The 15,916-nt window shown below is 39.5% G+C and overlaps 1 protein-coding gene and 1 long non-coding RNA gene across 10 annotated transcripts in view; one reads left to right on the forward strand and one right to left on the reverse strand.

Annotated features, from left to right (window-relative positions):
- Positions 1-6,879, reverse strand: part of LOC103891586 (uncharacterized) — a 134,878-nt gene extending 127,999 nt beyond the window's left edge. For 5 of the 6 annotated variants that reach the window (XR_010141478.1, XR_010141479.1, XR_008510273.2 and 2 more), the window contains exons 1-2: positions 6,572-6,860; positions 4,250-4,403 (exon numbers count right to left, since the gene is read on the reverse strand). This is a non-coding gene — a long non-coding RNA (uncharacterized LOC103891586). Of the gene's footprint in view, positions 1-4,249; positions 4,404-6,571 lie in introns of all 6 variants that reach the window. The other variant, XR_010141480.1, reaches the window with a different exon arrangement.
- Positions 6,880-10,318: 3,439 nt separating this feature from the next.
- Positions 10,319-15,916, forward strand: part of CELF2 (CUGBP Elav-like family member 2) — a 541,707-nt gene continuing 536,109 nt past the window's right edge. For 2 of the 4 annotated variants that reach the window (XM_063727160.1, XM_024253110.3), the window contains exon 1: positions 10,319-10,714. In XM_063727160.1, the coding sequence (XP_063583230.1) occupies positions 10,662-10,714 (53 nt within the window). In that variant the 5' untranslated portion in view covers positions 10,319-10,661. The remainder of the gene's footprint in view (positions 10,715-15,916) is intronic. The other 2 variants (XM_063727159.1, XM_024253106.3) reach the window with 2 other exon arrangements.

Raw genomic sequence — 15,916 nt, forward strand, 5'->3', positions numbered from 1 at the left:
TCCTGGTTTTCTGATTATAGAAAGAAATATATGGAAATAACTTAGTAAATAAGGAAAAGTATGAAGAAAATAAAATTAAGTGATTGAAATTGTACCAATAATTGTATCACTTTTGTATATTTCCTTCCGTCTTTTTTTTTTTTTTTTTTTTTTTTTGAGATGGAGTCTCGCTCTGTCGCCCAGGCTGGAGTGCAATGGTGCAGTCTTAGCTCACTGCAACCTCCACCTCCCAGATTCAAGCGATTCTTGTGCCTCACCCTCCCAAGTAGCTGGGATCACCGGCGTGTGCCACCACGCCCGGCTAATCTTTGTATTTTTAGTACAGATGGGGTTTTGCCACATTGGCCAGGCTGATCTCGAACTCCTGACCTCAGGTGATCTGCCCACCTTAGCCTCCCAAAGTGCTAGGATTACAGGTGTGAGCCACCCTGCCCAGCCTCTTTCCAGTATTTTTTTCCATTTGCACATATAAGTATGAATGTTGGAAGTCAAAAACTGAAAGCAGCTCAATGTGTTTTTGTCTGGGCTCCAGTCTACAGTGGCATGGAAAGATTGGAGCTGGGTTAGGGACCCTATCTTCGGAGAGCTCCTCTCTCCTGCTTCACACCCACTCCTGCTTGCCCTTTGTTGGTACTGAGTTGTCTTGCCAGTTATTATGCTGTCTTACCCTAGAGATTTTCCTGTGGCTTGTCTTCAATTAGAGTAAGAGGAAAGAAATATGGGTGTTGTGGGGAGGAAAGATGATTGCAAAAGAGAAAGCTAGACCAAGAAAGCTGAATGTTTCTAGAAAAGCAAGAGAAAAAAAAATACTGTTGCATTTTAATAGACAACTTCCCTGTCCACAGTACCTCTATGGTTCCTCTCTGGGGACTATTGGCAGTTGAGTTTGCAGTCCTGGTAGCAATACAAAATATTGATATCACATTCTGTGTACCATTTTGTGCCTTTTGATCAGTTATTTCATTTTGAAAGTCTTTCAAAGTCATTCCACCAAAACATGTTTTTGATTGTTTCATAATATCCAGTTTTATAGATATGTCATATGCATATATATTTAACCCACATTAAATTATTAGACACTAAGTTGCCTCTGATAGCTTATTAATATAATTAATACTACTACGAATATCCTGCACATAAACCTTTAAGAAGAGAACTTTTAGAAATAAAAATCCTGTGTCAAACATAACATTGTTTTTAGTTTTTGATACATGCTGCCAAATTGCTTTCTGGACAGCAATTGAAACACTCACCAGCCATATATGAGTGGGCCTATTTCATTGTACTTCATTGTGTCATTGCATATAATCAATTAAAGGTGTTTACAAATTTGATGGGTAAAATGCTATATTGCATTTTGTTTTAACTTATATTTCTTGATTCTTATACAGATAGTTTTTATATGCATTGTTTCATTTGAATTTCTTCTTCCATACATTTTCTGGTTTGGCTTTTGCATACATATTATCTATTATTGTATCCACAGGGTTTTGCTCTTTAACAGATCCATATACATTTCTTAATTTGTCTTTCATTTTTACTGTTATACAGGATGTTTTTGATAAACGGATTTTTATGAACTCAAACGTGAACTTTTCTTTATATTTTTAATTGCATTTTATTTAAAATTGTTCTTTATAAATGCTTTCACATAAAAGCAAGAAAAGAAATTATCAAGACAAAAATTTGCCTTCCTTATATTTTTCTCTAATTTTCTATAGCTTCACTTTGTATATTTAACTTTTCTGACTGTTATTTATTTTGGTTTTGAATATGAATTGAAGATCTAATCTTTTTACCTCCACAGCGTTCTCATAATATTTCTTATGACATTAGTTGAATAATTTATTCCAGTTTCTCTGTTATGGTTTTTTAAAATCATCTATTAGTTTTTATATTCAAGTTTTTGTATTCCCATTATGTATTTGTTAAAGTTTGTGCTAACAGAACCCTACTATAATTATTGTTGTCTAGCTCTGTCCTTTACCCCTTGGGAATGTCTCCCTCATGATAGTACCTACATGTATGTAGGCTTTGATTTATATATGACAATACTAATCCTTCTTTGGATTCTGGAAATGCTTGCATAGTTTCTGTTGCCTACACCTGAAAAACCATTGATTCTTTTATAAATTCTCATAGAGTATATTACATGATACATATATGAGAGCTAAAGTGGGAATTATTTTCCTTTATAAAGGACAAATTAGGGATAGATGTTTACAAAGACAGGTATTACGGCAAGCAAGTGGTCATGATAATACTATCGCTGTCTTGCTCAAAGGACACAGATTTGGTTTTTAAAAGGAGAGGTGACTGGTGAAAGGATTACCAATGAATCTTCAGTGACCTAAGGTTAAACCTGTGGTTTCTGCCTTCTACCATGTTCTATGAATTAAATATGTTCATGGAAAATATTTATTTAAATCACAGTGTTCATTCAATTGTCCAATTGAATGATCCGTATGATTCTAAAGATGCTTTATTTATCCTTCTTTCTGATTGTCAGTTAGAAGATGCCCTTTCTGTAAGGAATTCAGTAGGACTCTCAAGCTAGATCACCTGGCTCCAAATTTGGCCTCTGCCACCCGCAAACTACAATCATCCTTTACCCCATCTGTGCTTAGTTTCCTCGCCTATAAAATGAAGATTAAAATAGAGCATACCTCAGAGATTGTTATGAGTATTTAGTGGGCTACTTTTTGTAAACCTTTAGAACTCTCCCTGATACATACTAAATTTTATGTATTCATTCAATAAAATTCTCTATTTTCATTTTAGATCTTTCTACTTACAACTCCATCTCAATTGTTTAGTGATCTAAAAAAATGTTGACATACAATAGCAGAAATTATGTTAGAAACACTCTGAAATATTTTATAGTCTACATAGCTTTCTGGGGGAAGTCACTGAGATTTTTATAGATTGAGTGTGGTAAACTAGCAGGTGAGCTTTGTTTTCCTCTCTTTAATGTGGCAAAAAAAAAAAAAAAATAGGAATTCAAGAAACCAGTTGGAGCCGGGGTACAGCTACAAATTTCCAACTTTGCCAATAAACAAAGATGTATTTTCAATGGACTCATGTCCCAACTTTTAAATCACTCATGTAATTATAAATGATTTTTAAATTTCTCATTAAATTATGACTTTAGAAATGTTTGGCATCAGGTGACTACTGAGATCATTGAGGTAAACTTTTCATTTTTTACTAGAATAGTTTAGTGTATTTTTTTCTTTTCATCAATAGTGTAAATGGATATAGTTTCTATTCACCTTAGATTATAAAGCTTCTAGTTCAGTGTAGATCCTAAAATAATTCTTTAAAAGTCTCTGTGAATTGTTTTCTTATTGTTGGGGAATACGTTTTATCAGGGCTCCCCAGGGTGTTAAAGTGGACCAGCGCTGGTCTGTGGATTGTTTATTACAGTTTACGACGATTAGGAGTAAGAATTTGGAAATGCATAGCAATTTGACAGAGTAATTTTATGGCTGTTAATCCAATATTTTTCTTAATAGGGTTTATATTGTTTTTCTAATAGCTCGATTTTATTTGTATTTAGCAGAAGTACTGGTCTACAACGAATCAAAAACTTTGAAGGAAAGAAGGAAGGAGAGAAGGAGGAAGGGAAGCAAAGGGAGAAGGAAAGGAGAAGGAAGGGAGAAGGAAGGAGGGAGAGAGGGAGGAAGGAAGGAGGGAGAAAGGGAGGAAGGAAGGAGGGAGAAAGGGAGGAAGGAAGGAAGGAGGGAAGAAGGGAGGGAGGAAGGGAGGGAGAAAGAAAGGGAGGGACGGAGGGAAGAAGGAGGGAAGAAGGAAAGAAGAAGGAAGAAAGGAGGGAGGGAGGGAAGAAGGAAGGAAGAAAGGAAGAAAGGAGGGAGGGAGGGAAGAAGGAAGGAAGAAAGGAAGAAAGGAGGGAGGGAGGGAAGAAGGAAGAAAGGAAGGAAGGGAGGGAAGGAAGGAGGGAGGGAGGGAGAGAGGTTCCTCACCACAGTGGGAAGTACTGCCTTACCTAGAAGCCAAATCAGAAAATGTTTTGACATGCTAAACGGATCATTTGATTGCTCAACAAATGCTTTATGTAATCAATCAATAATCAATCAATATTTGTGTGCAGTGGTTACCACCTTGAATTAAATTAACAAGTTAGTTTTTAGATCTGTCTTCAAGTGAATTTGTGGTACATTTTAACTTTACTTAGGTCTGCTGGAGTTTTTGTGGGGGAGTGGGGAGTGGGTAATAATGGAAGGCCTACCTTTTTCTCATTGTAATTCAAGGGCAATATTCCGGGTTAGGAATTCCATCTCTATGAGCAGGTGTTGACATTGTTTCTTTGACTGGCAACTTGGCGACTGTATTTGGCTTTCCTTGAAGACTCAGATTTCCCTCTTAAAAACAGATGAGAAGTCCTGTTTGTAAGCACACAAAAACCAGAACAATCTAAAGCTGCCATTCAAAGAAAAACAAAACCAAAAAAGACTGTAAGATCAATGTTTCAGGTGTGATTCCCTGGCCTATGATATGGAGACTATCTGAGCCACAGATTTTTCCTTTGGGTATTCCTTTGTCCCTGTGGGTGTGAGCCCTGTGTGCTAACAAAGGCCGACTGGAAATTAAAAGAAGAACATGACACAGCCTTGAAAATCTCATCTCCCATGGCAGTATAGGAGTTAAAGCTCTTTTTTCCCCCCTACTGTATGTACCAAATTTGGCCTGTGATTCCTTTGAATGGTATGAAAAGCAGCTGGCTGGGTGTGAGTCTCCTTCCTCTCTTCCTTTCTCACTTTAAAATATGCCTGGCAGAGATCCAACATTCCCCTTCCCCTGGCTTTAATCCATTTTACCCTCCTGTTCAGCTGACCAAGATTCCAAATGAAAAAAGCATTCCTTCCCAATTGTTAGGAGAGCCTTAGCACCAGCAGAAAATGTCAGACACATACGTGGACCCCAAATAATGCACTGGGTCTTTCACATATATGTAGCAGGCTTTGAAGCTGTCTCTTTAGAGGCCCTTCAGAATTTTTTTTTTTTTTTTTAGCTTATCAAATGTCCCATAATAGCAATTCCTAAGTCATTGATGAAGGAGCAAAACACATATCTTTGTTCATAGACTTTTCATTGTATCAGGTTTTGTGAGAAAAACACGAAAGCACCTGAAATCCCATTAAAGTTACATTCATTTATCTAAAAAAGAGAAAGAAAAAAGCCATCTTTGGAAGTTTGTCTCTATAGACATCATTAAAGTGAGGATATGTACAAAACACATTTTATGTAACTCAAGATTAATGGCTAACTATTCAGGTGCAGATTTTTTACAGTGGGAGCTGATGCTTGGGAAAAAAAACAAACAAACAAAATAAGAAAACATAGTCGCTACATTAACTGCCAAGTCACTGTGCATAAAATAAATATAATATAGACATGCCCCATGTTTTACAAAACATCAGTTTCAATGCTTCTCAACACATCAATATTACCAACACTTAAAAATGCGTTCAACTAGCCAATCTTAGGACAAGAAGACTGTATGGAATTGCCTAATTTTCCATATTTGAAGAAATAGGCATATTTTGATCCTATCACTGCTTTGTTCAAAAAGCAACCTCAAAAGGGCCTTTTTATGTTTGGCTTATAACAACTAAAACAATATAAAGCTTGAAGAACAAATAAATTTATTTTGACGCCTAGTCAATAACGTCAAAGGTACCATTACCAACCTCCATAAATAAAAAATAATCACCACAGTGATGTTGGTAATTTTTATTTAAAATCCGTTTAGCAGAGGGTTGCCAGATTTAGAAAATAAAAACAGAGGAACACAAAGTTGAATTTCAGATAAAAAGACAATGTTTTCTTTTTTTTGGTATAAGTATATCCCATGCAATGGTTAGGGCCATACTTATACTAAAAAATTATTTGTCGTTTCTCTGAAATCTGATGCACACTGGGTGTGCTGTATTTTATCTTGGAACCCTTGACTATCATTGTTGCCACGCCGTGGTTTGCTATGAAAAGCATGGGAAGCTGGGTCCTATTTCCAGGGTCCAGAGCAAGTGCTGGGGTTTTTTAGCTCACTCCATCTGCCAACCTTAAAATTTTGGCACGTTAACAAGATTGGGAAATCTTCTTCTGCAGCAGGAGAATGCATTTCCAATTAGTCATTTCACTTTCTTAAGAGGATGGAGAGAGCTTACTCACCTGAGAAGAAGGCAAGAGCCGGCAAAAATAAGAAGAGAAAAAAAAACTAGGATAACCAGAAAGGGAAAGAATTTAAACCAGGAAGTAACAGAATTAGGAATAAATAAGTTTAAAGCAAGCCTCTCCAAAACAACAACAAAAACAAAAAAATGTTTAGGATAATCAGATCCTTAGGAAGAAAACTGCAGTTTATAAGAAATGGAGACACCCAAAGAAAGACGAATAAAAAAATGACAAAGAAAATTTTGTATTTCTTTCCTAACAAACCAGTTTTTCTTTTAAAGTCCCTACCAGGAAATTAGACATTTTGTGGGGCAGCAACTTACTAAGACACCACACCTGTCTTTCAGAGCCTTATTAAATGGTTGGCTTTACTTACAGTTGATGGTGAATGCCTTTTCCTTGTTTGGCTTACTCGTGCCACGAGGCCCATCCTACTCTTCTGCTAAAATAAGATGAGCTTCCATGGATTTTCACCTTTGGTGCTAATGATATTATCCTCAACCACATGAAAGCCCACCTGGAACGCTGTATAACCAGGAGAGATGTTCTTGTGACCTTCTACATCCGCATTTCCCAGGGCGCTCTCTGCCAAGGTCTGATAGAAATGCAGATTCCTCGGCTCCTAGTGTTGCCTCCTGACTGATACTCCACATTTTCCCACACTTCCCTCATGACTCTAACCCCAATACATGCGGAAACCACAGGCTTAGAGGGTTGGGTTTGCTTGGATGGAGGAGGTACAAACAGTGGGCTTTATTTTTGTTTGGAATTGGGTTGTGGTTTTGGCTTCTCTACCGAAGAAACCAAAGGAAGGCGGAGGGAGATCACAGAAATGTTAGCTGTATGAAAAGGAAAGTGACGAGTCTTGTTGCTGGTACCATCAGGACAATCATGAATGTTGCATTACATGGATTCAACTTTTCTTTTTTTTAACAGATAGGGAACTCTCAGGAGAGGTGACTCTTTAAGAATCATTATGAATGCCAAAAAAAAATTTTGATGTAAAGGGGTAAATGTATCAAAATTGTGAAAAAGAAGACAAAGAGAATGAACTCTTACAATTTATAGAGTGACATGGCGGAAAACTAATTCGGGGCTGAAGTTTATTAAGGCTGAACCTAACTCATTTTTATAAATAGAAAATTTACTGTTGCCTTTCTGTGTTACAGATAAATAGTTGGCCCAGTTTTGAACAAGACAACATTTCTGTTTGTTTGTGTTTAGGAAGCACCCTCATTGCTGAAGATGAATTAATTGTCTTGATGGCCTATTTCTTAGTAGGAAACAGATCCATTAGGTGTGATCCATTGAAATCAGGAATGAAATACTTAGGGAAAAGGAAAAAGAAATTTGCAGTATGTGATAGCATGGAATTAATATCCAGTATATGTAAACATAAACACACACACACTTGGACCTTGAAATTAAGAAAAAGAAAGGCAAAATATTCTGCCCTTCTTGGACTCAATGCATCCTTTAAAAGATAATTTCTCTCCTTCCTCTCTAAATACTTTTGGGAAGTGGGTTTCAAACGTTATCCTCCTAAACTCTAGGGTTTCTCTATAGGGTCTTAGGAGTGAATCTGTGAGACTCAGGGATTCCTCTTACCCATCCCTATCCTGATCCTAACCCCAATCCCATCCCCACCCCAGTGTCTGGGCATAACAATAATTGTTATATTTTAGTTGTTCCCTGCAGTTGCCTTCTCCCAAAGACCAGTGAAGCTGATTTTCCATTTATGGAAATGACTTTAAAAATCCCTTTTAAAAAGCACCCAAGCAGATGGAAGAAGGGCTGTGTGGCGGTTACTCACCGGGTCCACAGGCATCGCTTCTAAGTTCAGTGCCCTGAGAGCTCAGACCAGTTCCTTAATCTCTCCACACCCAAATGTCTTCATTTACATTAACAAATGGGAAGTACAACTCATAACTTACCTCATAAGCAAGTTGGTTATGAGGAGTGAATGAATCAACACACCTAATGAAATTAGAACCGTTCCTAGTACCTAGTAATAAACTTTAGCTACTACTGTATCTGTTTCTGTACTTGGGCTTGGTACAAGATTTTATTTAAAATCTTTAAATAAAATCTTTATTTTATTTAAGATTTTATTTTACCTTTAAAAAGTTTTTGAAAAGACAACTGCTTTAAAACGGTGTTTCATAATTTACGAAAATGGGTTTGTCCTTTTGTCCTTTGGCCAAACGCCAAATCCCACCCCCTTTCCTCCATTAACCCTGAACTCTAAGCGTTAAGAACCCATTTCCCTCCCTTCCCCAGACCTGAGTCTCCCTTGTGCCATGGGCTAAGGATGAGGATGATGTCATTATAGTTGCAGAAACTATTTCATTATAATCTTTTGTTACTCTCTTGCTAACTTTCTAAAGGGAAAAACATTTCATTAATTATCAAAGCACCCAGAACCCTTTGGAGGTACACTCCATATAAAAGCTATTATTATCACCCACATTTGGTGAAGTACTTGGGGATTAAAAGTGTTATGTAAATGTTTACACATGATTACGTTGTGGTCTAAGATTCACGGTGGGATAACACAGCCCAGGAAGAAGCTTGAAGTCCCAGAAAGGCAATGATTTTTATACGAGGTATGAAATTCTCTTTTAATTTTAGTCTAAAGACAGTTGCCCTTCTGAAGAAAGTCATTCACAGCCATTAAGGAGAGTATCCATGACTGCTAAAGAGAAAACAAATCTAAACAGAGGGTTAGCTGCATATTTTAAGATCCACGGGTCCATGGAGAACAGGGTGGTAAGAAAGGGATTTAAAATGCTGGGATAGGTGTTTGGAGTGCCAAAAGCTTTCTGACAGTAAAAGTAGCCTGATTCCAAAACCTGTGGGAGCATCTTCCCCGCAGGAAAGAACAGAGACTCTCTTTCTTAGAAGGCTCTGCTTGAAGGGAAGAAGTTGGGACCCTTCCTCCGGTCTGATGCTTTCTAGTAACAAGGACATGACAAAGCATTGAACCACAACGTGTTTTCTTGCAGTCTTCCCTCTTCCTTCTCAGGGAAGTCTCTGGCTGGTGCAGGTATGTTCTTAACACTCTTAACATTGCGTAAACTCTCTTTGCAACAAAGAGAAAAAAGAAAGACCTAAATCAGAGCCTTTAGCTGGTCTCAGTGTCTGGGCATAATAATAATCGTTTTATTTTAGTTATTCCCTGCATTTGCCTTCTACCGAAGACCAGTGAAGCTGATTTTCCATTTATGGGAATGACTTTAAAAATGTCTTTTAAAAATAAGCATAAGAAAAAGAGGAATTTAATATAAAGAAAGACTATCAAGTAAAGCTCATGTTGCAGGCAGCTGCAGCAGAAATCTTGACGGGCTGGCCAGCCATGGTCTGGAAGCCACTGGACCAGAGGATTTCAAGGTCGGCTACTTCCAGGATCCTGAGGGCAGGAGGAAGAGCTTCAGCTGCAGAGGTCTTAGTTCAAACCAGGACCCTCCAAGCTTAAAAGCCTCTGCTTAAGAGGCAGTGCTTATGAAAATAAAAAATCAGTACAGTCCCAAAGAACCTATACAGGGGCAGAGGGATAAGGAGACAAACTATGAACAAACAGTATAGGAAAACAGTACTGCCCAGATATTTTAAAACATCTCTCATGCACAATTTCAAATGAGTATTGGAAGGATGTTTGGTTTTCAATAAATGACAAGACATACAAGGTGGGGGGCGAGTAGGGGGGAGCCCATACCCTTTTCTCTTCGTGTTTAAAGAGATTCTGCATTTCCTCCTTCATGTTATTTAAAAACACAAGAAAGCCAGCAAAGGGTGGGGGAGCAGTGTAGCAAAAAATCCCTGCCAGAAAACACACAGTAAAGTCTAGCTTGTTAGCAGTCCTGTTCCAAATAATTTTTTGAAAACAAATCCTAACAGTAATGTAGTTACAGCCTCTGAGGATAGCTCTAAGCCCAGTGTCAGAGTCCCAGAACCTAAGCCACGAAAAAAGGAGGAAAGAAACCTAACCAGTCTCCTGCCAGGAATAAGAAAAGCAAAATCTCCGAGGCAGGAGAAATACCCCCAAGGAGGGGAAGGCTGCAGCTTGCAGTAATCTGTGAATGATTGCTGGTAAAGTCCAGAGGCTTCAGGCTTGATCTGTGTTTGTTCCCAAAGAAAGCCAAGAAGGACGGTGTTAATAAAGAGAGATTTAAGTGAGAGCTGTGCTTGGAATAAAGTGGGCTACAAAAAGGTCAAATTTGATCAGTTGGAGCAGATTACCGGGGCTTTAAAAGGTGGTGTGGAGCTGGGAGTCGGGTGTGGGACGGAGGAGAGCGCAGGATTGATTTGCGGGGTGGAGAGAAGTCAGGAAAAGTGCGTGTCAGCCCGGGAAGGAGGGAGCCGCGGGGCGCCAGGGCCCGGCCTGGGTCCAGAATCCTCCGTCTGTTCCCCAGCACCCCATCCCCGCCTCCTCCTCTCCGGACTCGCCCTCAGCCGGCTCCTAGACAATGGTTTCCTTGGTCTCTGACTTGGATCCTCTGAAAAACTGGAAAGTTTTAAGGTAGGCCTGCTTTGCTTTCTCTTGCATCCTGGTTTGAGTTCATAGCCAAGGCCCTGCTCCCGCCCCACCCCTGTGCAGAAGTGGTTGGGGTTGCTTGAAATGCACCTTGTGGGGTTCAGGGATGCGCAGATCTACTAGTGGGAAGACTGTTCGGAGGCAGATATGTAAGGAGTGGCCTGTGAACGTGAGGTCCTCCGGTTTCACCCCAGGGGGGAGGTCGGGAAGCCTTGGCAATGAGGAAGGACAGTCTTATTTAAATGACACCAGCTGACTCACTGGAAGGAATCCTCATATTGAATTTTGGGGCTTCAGGGGTCATTAAAAGTGTGAGGTGGAATGTGGTCAACTTTCTGGGACTTCAGATAGAAAAGCAAAATTTGGCCAGGTGTGGAGGCTCACATCTATAATCCCGCACTTTGGGATGCCAAGGTGGATGGATCCCTTTGAGGTCAGGAGTTCGAGACCAGCCTGGCCAACATGGCAAAACCGCCCCTGTCTCTACTAAAAATACAGAAATTAGCCAGGTGTGGTGGTGGGTGCCTGTAGTCCCTGCTACTTGGGAGGCTGAGTCAGGAGAATCGCTTAAACCTGGGAGGTGGAGGTTGCAGTGAGCAGAGATCACACCAGTGCACTCCAGCCTGTGCAACAGAGTAAGACTCCGTCTCAAAAAATTTAAAAAAACAGAAAAGAAAGGAAAAGTGAACTTTTTCAGAAAGCCTTATTAGGGTCCTTGAAGGGTCAAGGGAAACTTGGTTTCCTCCTCCGACCTCTCTCCTACCCCCACCCCCACCCCCAGGCCTCAGCTGATGGTGAAACTGAATGGGCAGAATGTATGACATAAAGTCTTTCTCTGAATGCTCCTAAAAAAGTGCACTCTGACCTCCTCATATCTCAGAGGCCCAGAAAAATTAGAACACAAGGAGCTAGAAAGGGCAGAGTTCATGCATCCTCTCTAAGCTGACTCCCTTGGCAGAGTTAATTCTTGGGCTTCAGTGACTGTAAATGGTATTTCCTAGCAAATGCGTTTTTGGCAATTTTTGAAATATGAAGATGTTCATTTGAGGGATTTTTGTTAAAAGTGGTTCTGCACAGTGTCATGTCTTCCAAATACCTTCCCCAAAACATGGCTTCATAGGAGCTAGACCAGAACCCAAACAGGAAATACAAATGAGGAGAAATGTGCATACGTTACTGGGACTTCTTTTTCCTGACATTTATGTTGTATTAATTTGCTAAGTTTTTATTTCCTATGCATGACTTCTGTCTTCATGTTTGTCTGATTTTGTTGTTTTTAAGAACAAGATTTTAGAAAAGAGCAAATTTAAAAATTGCCAATATCCATCTTAATTCTCTTTTTAAAAAGTACTGCATGTCATATTCTAGAACTTTCCACGGATGCTTTTTGCACATCAGGTAGTGTGTGCTATTTTATAGTCTGCTGTTTCCAGCTAACATAGCAAATGTGTTTTCATGTTTCTGCCTAAATTTCATAACTGCCATTTTAATGGCTAAATAAAGCACCGTAATATTAATGTACTTTTTTTTTTGAGATGGAGTTTCGCTCTTGTTGCCCAGGCTGGAGTGCAGTGGCATGATCTCTGCTCACTGCAACCTCCACCTCCCGGGTTCAAGCAATTCTTCTGCCTCAGCCTCCCAAATAGCTGGGATTACAGGTGCCCGCCACCATACCTAGCTAATTTTTTGTATTTTTAGTAGAGACAGAGTTTCACCATGTTTCCCAGACTGGTCTCGATCTCCTGACCTCAGGTGATACACCCTTTTTGTTGAAAATTTAGATTGTTTCCACTCCTTAATTTGTACTAAAAACAACATAATGAACATCTTTGTGTACCTAGCTTTTTACTTTCATTAAATAATTACCAGGATTTCTTGATGAAAGCTACATTTTCATGAGTCCTTCAGTGATTTTTTTTCTGTTGCATGTTTAAACTTTATTTTTAATTATTGAAAAATGGTAAAGTGCTTCTGTAAATGTTCTTAGGATACATCTGTTAGAATAAATGATGCTTTCCTTTTTTTTTTAAACTGGATTACTAACCTGTCTCTAAAACTGAAACACTTCCTACAAGTGCTTTCAAACAATTTTTCTCAGGCAATTATCTTACTATTATTACATCAGTGGATAAGGCAGGCTCTAGCTCTAAGAATGTATATGACTATGGTTATAGATTTTGAAACATGTATCCCCCCCAAAGGCATTTTTAGATAATGATCTCAAGTCTTAACCCATTTTTTTAAAAAAACAGTGAGAATGTTGTTTTTCCCCTAAACATGCCCCAAATTTAAGTGAAGCTTAGTTTTGCTAGAGTAAGTGAAGTTTCAGAAACTTGGACTGGCGAGACCTGGGAAAGAGAAACATTTTTACATTGACTCCTTTGGCTACACCAAGTTCATTCTGTCCACACCTCTTCTTGGCAAGCATTATCCCACTGGCTTTTTAACTGTGTGTAATCCTTTTCTGAGGTCAGGAACCATAAAGGGATAGAGTTTATAAATTGCATTTTAAATTCCTTAATTGTTTACAACAAGGCATCCTTTTGGCTAATTTTGCTTCATTGAACGGTTTACTCGCCACCAATAAGTCTCTGCCTATAATATGTGGAAGAAGCAAAGATAAAACACAGCCTGATAAATGGGTGATCTAGCAGGAGAATGAGGTATGTACTCTAACGCCACACAGCACGGTTGTTAGCAGGGTTGTCTGTGATCTGAGTTATGTCAATAAAATGCTTTAGAAATCCAGAGAATGGCATGAGAGGCCCCATTCCATTAAAGAGAAAGAGCAGTTACTGTCCTCATCTGATTAACAAATGAGTAGAGCATTTGATATGTAAAGCATATTACAAGGCAAAAAGGCCTTTAAACCCACGTAACCTGGGATATCCTCATGTGTTTTGTCCAGGAGCTCAGTCTAGAGTTCTGCCAAACCTGTTGCTCCTAAAAAGTCAAAAGGCACAATTTTAAAACCTGCTTACGCCACAATATAGTGTTTTAGGAGATGATCTGTTTGCAGGGCACAATTTCAGGTTATAAGCCTTTCTCAAGAACTGTCTATTTGAAATTGCTCCATCCTTGTTCCATTTTGTTACATGGAGAAACCAGGGGTGGTCGTAGGGCTACTGCCTGTGTTTTAATGACTGTCTACCCCAAGGGACATAAAAGAAACCTAATTTTCACCAAAAGACATGCCAATAATTTTCAGCATTCTCCCATTTGACTCCTGGGAAAGTACAAACACTCCAGCTGCATTCAAAGAAAAAAATTCAAAAATTAAATAAAGTATTCTTGGTACACAGAAGAAAAAAGTTGACACTGTATTAGACCTATGATTAAAAGAGTAAAATAGGCTGGGCACAGTGGCTCATGCCTTAATCCCAGCACTTTGGGACACCGAGGCAGGCGGATCATGAGGTCAAGAGATCGAGACCATCCTGGCCAACATGGTGAAACCCTGTCTCTACTAAAAATACAAAAATTAGCTGGGTGTGGTGGCACGCACCTGTAGTCCCAGCTACTCAGAAGGCTGAGGCAGGAGAATCGCTTGAACCTGGGAGGCAGAGGTTGCAGTGAGCTGAGATTGTGCCACTGCATTCCAGCCTGGGTGACAGAGTGAGACTCTGTCTCAAAAAAAAAAAAAAGAATAAAATAAACTTGAACATATGCTGAGTGCAAGATGAGATGTTTATAGATATGACTTGAGAGGAAAAAAGTTGACAGGAGGATTAAGCAGGGAGTGGGACCCAGAATATCTGGTGTCTCCTTTACCCATGCATAAGCCCTAAGTCACCTCTGGGGAAGGATTAAAAACCCCAAATCGAGTTTAACTCTCCCATTTAGAGATAAGGGAATCGATGAATTGACTAAACAAAGTCATAGAACTCATTAGCAGTGCAAGCTGTTGCCAACTCCTCTTCCAACTCCATCCTCTCTCCTGAGGAAATGTCCTTCCCCACCTCCACTTCTGTTTCCCTTTCTCCTTCAACTTTCAGACAGCTCAGCTCAGTTGCATGCCTTAAAGATGTCAAAAGCTCAACAGGTTATAAACTCTATCTATAATGTCCCCCCAAGAACTCACTGGTTTCCAGCTCTAGTAGGTTTATGAGTCACAGTGATCTAGCCAGGTACTCAAACTGGAAAGTTAAGCAGTCTCCCTAATCCCCCATTTTCCCTCTTAATTTATATCCAAACTATTGCCAGTTCCTACTGAATTTGACTCCTAAGCACCTAGGGACTCTGTCCACTTTTTTCCACCTTCCATTGATAACATCTCATTTTGCTAAGAATGCTACCTCCTAACCAGTCTCCCTGCTTCACTCTTGCTCTCTTAGACCATTTTGCACATAGAGGAATGAAAGCATTACAAATGCCATAAATCAGATCCTGTGACTTCCCTACTAAAACTTCCCCTTTACTCTTAGAGTCAAAGCCAGTATCATTATTTTAACCTGCAAGGCCCCATCTGGCCTGATCCTTATGAACCTCTCCGCCTAAATCTCCTCCCTCTCTCCCCACAGCTCACATTGCTCCAGCCCTGCTGGTCTTTCTCTTTCTCAGTTATACAGCCAGGCTATTTTGGCTTGATTTTCATTAGCTACTCCCTCTCCCTGCCTGGCAATCTTTCCTTAGCTATTGGCGGGGTAGAGGCTGCTCCTCATTCAAGCCTTAGCTCCCATGTCATCTCCTCAGTTAGCCCTTCCCTGACCTCCCAGTTTAAAGCCAAAAGTCAATCTCTAGCACATCTCCCTGATAGACTGAATCATAGGCAACAGCCAGTATTCAACTATATTGACTTATAAAAATGTTCACTTCATATGGTTCAGCTAATATTCTCATCACAGCATTGCCAGTATCTGCCATCTGCATATGTATTTGTTTACTGATTATCTCTCTCCCCTATTAGAATGCACGGTTTGTGTATTTAACTGTTATATACCCAGTATCTAAAAGATTTCCTAGCACCTGACAATGAATGAACGAATGAATGAGTGAAGGAGTCACTCTTTGTCTCTCTTATCCTACTTTATACTCACTCCATGGGGCCAGGGGCTTTGTATATGTCATTCACATCCCACCCCTAGTATTTACCACTGTGATATTGTGTTATGTGGAATGAATGAATTAACTGATGAATTAATGACTCCTAACACCTAGTTGAGTAATTCTATCTTCAGTTGCTTTTTT

Source organism: Pongo abelii, chromosome 8 (genome assembly GCF_028885655.2).
Source record: "Pongo abelii isolate AG06213 chromosome 8, NHGRI_mPonAbe1-v2.0_pri, whole genome shotgun sequence".
Taxonomy (NCBI): Eukaryota; Metazoa; Chordata; class Mammalia; order Primates; family Hominidae; genus Pongo; species Pongo abelii.